The sequence below is a fragment of the Myxine glutinosa genome, chromosome 12 (assembly GCF_964187855.1).
Source record: "Myxine glutinosa chromosome 12, kmMyxGlut1.1, whole genome shotgun sequence".
NCBI classification, from domain to species: Eukaryota; Metazoa; Chordata; class Myxini; order Myxiniformes; family Myxinidae; genus Myxine; species Myxine glutinosa.
In genome coordinates this window covers 97,775,107-97,781,106 of record NC_136272.1, presented here as the reverse complement: position 1 = coordinate 97,781,106, position 6,000 = coordinate 97,775,107, and the positions used below count along the sequence as shown (strand labels likewise).

Here is a 6,000-nt window from a genome sequence, read left to right as displayed (position 1 = left end):
CGCACCGCCAACTTCCACCTTCAAAAAAAAAAAAATCATTCATTTTCAGATTACAGTAGCGTGAATCTATGCATTTGTACACAAACTTTAAGTACCACAAAATGAACATTTTGAAAGGAAAAAACCCTCAAAATATTTAGCTATATGTAGTCAGTATTCTGTTTCACATGCGTCAGTGTCCAGATGTGCATGCAATCGCGGCGTCGTACCGACAGAGTATGGCGTTCCATAAATCTGTACGCCCACGATGTGCTGGCCATAAAGTCTTCGATGTCTCCGTCCAAAGCGAAGCTCCTTGCCTTCAGCCTGAGAGCAGGTATAGAGATGGCATGACCCTCTGCCCTCTTCTCCCGAACCCAGGCGATGACACGCTCCTCCAGCTGAGGCCACTTCGCCGATTTTCCCCTGTTCGCCTTCTTCTTCCTCGGCATATCCTCTATGGAAGCCTTTGTTATTCGCCAGCGCCGGATGACAGACTCATTCACGCCGTGCTTCCTCACAGCTTCTCAGTTCCCAAACTCTTCTGCAGACTGACAGACGGAGAGTTTGAACGCTGAAGTGTACGACCGCCTTGACATCTTGATCTTCTCTTCTCTGGAACCGGATAGAACGTATGAAGATGTTCCAGTCCGAGCTGACGTTTACGGTAATCTGCCCTATAATTTCGGATTGCTACGCAATTGCAGTCGTATAATAAAAGACCTTCAAAATAAAAGACCTATGTGGCTTTTCAGAGCGGGAAAAAACATTCTATTCACATTCCGGGAGTGGCGTTGCTTTGAGCGGCAAATCCATAGAAAGCACGTAATGATACAAAACCCGCTTGCCATCCAGGGTGAACGAGCAGCAATGGCGGCCCTGCATGTCGGTGCAATTGTGCATGACGCAACGGGGAAAACGTGCAACTGAGATCGCTTTTCGTAAAAGACTTTTTTTCGTAAATGTATTGGAAAATTGACTTGTTTTGAAGCCGAGTTTTTGTTTTTTTTAATATCCCCGTGTATAGTATGCACCTCCAACTTTTGACTTTTTCCGATAAAAGTGCGTCTTATACACCGGTATATACGGTACTTGTTTTGTTCTACACAATTGCATTGGTGTGGTTTTCCCATGGTTTATTAGAACACTGAAAATAACAAATCTTTCTGCCGCTTTCCCTCTTGAGACTCTGAGGGGCACCGTAATCGTGGTTTGGGGAGGTAACACGGAACCACACACACACACACACACACACACACACACATACACACACACACACACACACACACACACACACGTACAACCCAAGAGTTTTTTTGACCGTTTCAGGAAATGGAAAACATACTGCAAATCAATGATGGCCAACAATGCTCTCGTACAACAGATCCTCGTTTTTTTTTTTAAACTGCAATGTATGCCATAGAGTCTTAATTTCAGTTTCTCATCTCCCTCTCCCCACAATGTTTTGCAAGGCTAAGCTGACCCTGGAACCTTCTTCAGAAAAATACAGTGATGGTGACTCTGAACCCATGACTAACAGCAAGTTACCAAATCCGGTGACTTCAGGCCCATCATCATCCTGTCAATCCGTGAATGTGACTGAGCAATCAAATGGAAAATTCCAGGATGGACCAGAGAGGGAACCTGTAGGTTCTACATTGAGTAGTGTTTCACGGTAAGTGGGTGATTTTGTTTGGAAATTTTTATTTTTAAACCACTCTAAAATAGGAAAAGGAAAACAGAAGCTATTTTTCTACATAAGACGTGTATTTGTTTGTGGAGGGTGGGGGGTGGGCGGGGGGGGGGGGGGGGGGTGGTAAAATGGCATACAATAAATATTCTTAGTATTCCAGTCACCTCATTATTGTCTTGCAAGTCCAAACTCATTTAAGGGGTAGCAGGTCACCCATGATAACTTTCCCTGGATGGGAACCAACCCTGGACATGTCACCATGCTATCACACAGTCCATATAGGATATGGCTTGGATGCCATAGGCAGAGAGTTTGGAGAGTATTGCAGGATTCCCAGACTGTCTCAAAAGCATGAGATATGTCCAGAGAGATGGTCCTGATCTCATGTCTGACATTGAGGACCTCCATCCATTGTTGGGTGAGTAGAAGCAGCATGTCCAAGGTGGAGTAACCTGGTCTGAGACCAAATTGATGATCTGAGATGAGGTTGTTGGAGAAAAGGAAGGATTTCACATCGACTGCGATGAGGGATTCCATGACTTTGCTAATGAATGGAAGTAAGCTGATAGGTCTGTAGTTGAGTGGATCAATTTTTGCTCCCTTTTATATAGTGTAGTGATACTGTCGGATTTCCAAGCAGATGGAAGATGACCGCAAATGACAGAGTGAAAAGGGCAGAGAGAGAATGTGAAAGAGCGGCAGAGCAGGTTTTTAGGTGTACGTTTGCTGATGCCACTGGTCCAGTAGCAGAGTCAGAGCCAAAGGTTGAAATAACCAACACCTTCTCAAGTGAAAAAGAGGTCCAGGAGCAGTTGGGTACGACAGGGAAGGATGGGTACCAAGAGTGAGCGGTTGGGGACACAAGATTTTGAAGCAAACACTGAAATGAGGCATTCAGTCTTCTCATGACTGGAGTTGCCTGTGGTGCCATTTGAAGTGAGAGAAGGGATAGAGGCGAGCTTACACCAGAGACAGACTTAACAAGGTGCCACCAAGTTTTAGATCAGAGAGAAACGTTTGAAAGTTCAATCTTGAGGTTGGAGAATATTGCTCTCTGAGAATAGCGATGTTGACTTTTATAAGCCATTGTTTGTCGAAGTCTGCCTCTATCTTGGCCTTCACCTCTGCTGTTGGTGTTTTGCCCCCCTCTCTTTGTGTCTTTGTTTGTGTGTTAAACACCAATCATGGCTAAACGACTGGGCCAAATGCCACCGAACTTGACACAAAGACCAAATTGGTCCTCCTGTTCAACATAGGCTATTTGATTGTTTTTTTTAATGACTATGGCTAATGATGATATGTATCACTCAATTAAATTCAAAAATATATTCTGGCAGTTTGTGGGTGTAGCCTCGACGTCACCCGCTCCCACCCCCTTCCAACAGCAAACTTGAGTCCCCTACCCTCTCCACCTTACACCTCCAAGCCCTAAACCATGAGATTTGTGTGATATTTTTTGTTAATGATAGCCAAGCTGTCAATGATCTTATCTCAGGCTGTTCCATCCAGATAACCCCCTCTGAGGTGAGCTCCTTCCTTCCATGTAAGTGCTGCTTCATTCGGATGAAGATTAATGGTTGTGTACATTGGAGAAACGGAGTAGTCTCTTTGGTATGCTCTGGGGTCTTTATTCAAGTATTTTCTGCAGTCAGTGCCCCCCTCCTCCCAACTTGGCCAATGCTTTGGAGGTTGTGTCATGCCCTTTTTGGATCGTTTTGTGAAGGCCCATCAGGGTGTGCCAGATGTCCCTATGGGTACGTAACTCCAGGTAGTGTCCTCCCTCTTGGACTGGCTGGTGGTCATAAGGCACCGTTTTATCCCCTGCTTGGAAGTGTGGGACGTGTGTAAAAATTCTGTTGCTTGACTGAGATGTGTATTTTTGAAAGGGTTTCTTTAAAAGCTTAAAACATACTTTGACAACAAGTGTATTGTCCTGCTCCCCATTCCCTGCCCGCCGGCTCTCCTGCCCTCCCCGGCCAGGCGATTCTCCTGCCCCCAATCCGGTGGTTGTCCTACTCCCCACTTCTCAGTCTCCTCCCTTCCTTCCCTCCCCCCACGCCGAGCAATGTCGGATACCACTGCTAGTACAAAAATTAATAAATCAGGAATTCAAATTTTACATACTCGTATTTTTTTTTCATTTCTGAATTTAGAGACAAAGACCACACGAGGCGTATCACCGATCACGCTGAGCTTCGAAAGCAAGATGAATGCCCTGGAGACAACCTTCCAAGTGTTGACTCTCGTCCAGTTTCTGCAACAGATCCTTTTCAAATGCCCTTGGAGGATTGTCACCCTGAACCTCAATCGGCCATGAATTCCTCCAGTTATGGGGCACACCTTCCTGTAAAGATGGCTCCTGATAGCCCAGCTGCCAATGATCTTATCTCAGGTTTGACTTTTAGCTTTATTTTGAAAGATCTTCCTAAATCAATTTTATTTTGCCATCCTCTTCTGAGAAATACTTTAAAAGGCACAATGAGTTAAAGATGAGCACAATATTTTGTTCATACCAAGACGTTTGAAAGGCTGGATAATCTAAGTGTCCTTGTTTATATACAGGCCCCTCCTGCTAGAATGACAACTATGACATCATCATTGTGATGTATCGCTGTGCCTACAGAACTGCTCTCTCGGGGTGACTGTCTTCGAAACGCTATGGCCTTATCAGTTGTACAAACTGAGCCTTTAGATATGGATGGTGTAGACTCGTGTGTTCCCACACTTCCAAGGTTTGACAGAAACCTTTTATTTTTAACAATCTCTGCTTTTTATTTTTTGTTAATGGCCCTGTTTTTCCTTGGAGCCTTGTGTTTCTGTTAAAATGTACTAATGCCGATTTATTTTTGCTCTGGAACAAATTTAAAACTAATATTTACAAAATGTTTGTGGCGAAGCCCATCCTACACCACAGGGGATCACCTGCTTGAGAATATTCTCACGGGCTATGATTTGGACTCCCCTGGAAATGCTGCAAGGCAGCTGGGTCCGGAGCCCTGGTTGACATCTGACCTCAGCAAAGAAGTTGGGCAGGACATCGAGCTGCGTGCCATTGAGCTGCTCTTGGGAAAGTTAGTGTGTTTACTTTTTTTGCGATTGTTTTTTTTTCTTCTTTCTCAACAAGAGTGAGGCTTATGCTAGAGCAACATTAAATTGACAGTGGAGGTATCGGGGAAACAGTTGGGCGCAGCCAGCAAAATAATAAACTAACAGGAAAGGAAGAGAGGGAGAGAGAGAAAGAGGGTGAAATAAAGAGGGGGAACAAACGGACGAGAGAGAGAGAAGGAGAGACTTTGAGAAAAATTAAATTCATGTTTTAACCTTGCTGAAACCAAAGCACTGAAAAAAAAAAACATTGCACTGTTCCAAGGGCTTGCCACCCAGCTTTGCCTTCCGTGACAAGTACACAGCAAGCTTGGCAGTGGCTATTAAAAAAACAAGTAATGTAGGTACACGATCATGTTTTTGCAGGAAAACCAAAGATGAAAGCTTTCAATGAAAAGGTGGCATGCATTTTAAGGAAACTATAGGTTAACCAATGAAACAAAGGAGAGAGTCTTTCGCAATTAACAAAAGCATGAAACAAGTCTTCCCTTTCTGGACAAAAAGGACAACAACCAGGAATAGGAGAAAAAAAACGAACAACAGCATTTGATGGAACAATCCAGTGGACTAACCGCCACTGGAGATCACCAGTTCTTTTGGACATTGGTCCAGCATACATTGCTTCCCGAACAGGTTCAGAGGGGGGTCCCTGAGGCAAGAGTCCTTTCCACTGGGTAACCCCGTTTAAGGGTGTATCCCCAAGGAGCATCTTAACACAAACCCTGCAGAAGTTCTTACCACTCATTGACTGGAAAAGATTCAACCCCGCACTCATGGGAGGGAGGTCATTTGTGGCAAATTCTACTATTAATTTTGGCACAATTATTTCATGTGATACTACTTGCACCCCCTGAGTCCACTGTAGGCCCAGCTGATTACCTGTTTGGATCACTGCTCTCAGTACCCTCCCGATTGTTATCCTGGACCAAACTCCTGTTAGGGCCGCCAACTCATTTATGGATTTCCAGCCGCATCCTGTCATGCCGGCGATGCCACACTTTTAAAATGTCTGCCGCTAAAAAGTGTTGGCAGAAATCCCGACTTCTGCCAACAAGTTCCTCATTCATGGGTTCGTCAGCAGAGTTGACGTCACGAAGTGCCATCTCACCGGGTTCAGAAAATACCGAGGAGATAGAAGGCACAGGAAGCACGGTCGAGGCATCAGGGAGCACGGTCGAGACATCAGGAAGCATGGTCGGGGCGTCGGGAAGCACGGCCGGGGC

General features: G+C 45.0%; 1 protein-coding gene across 3 annotated transcripts in view; it reads left to right on the top strand.

The window, feature by feature from the left end:
* The first annotated feature begins 1,455 nt into the window (after positions 1-1,455).
* The window catches only part of LOC137437660 (C2 domain-containing protein 3), a 124,487-nt gene continuing 119,942 nt past the window's right edge, over positions 1,456-6,000 (top strand). For all 3 annotated transcript variants that reach the window (XM_078766116.1, XM_078766117.1, XM_068132139.2), the window contains exons 1-4: positions 1,456-1,654; positions 3,826-4,064; positions 4,296-4,404; positions 4,570-4,743. In XM_078766116.1, coding sequence (XP_078622242.1) covers positions 1,509-1,654; positions 3,826-4,064; positions 4,296-4,404; positions 4,570-4,743 — 668 coding nt within the window. In that variant the 5' untranslated portion in view covers positions 1,456-1,508. The remainder of the gene's footprint in view (positions 1,655-3,825; positions 4,065-4,295; positions 4,405-4,569; positions 4,744-6,000) is intronic.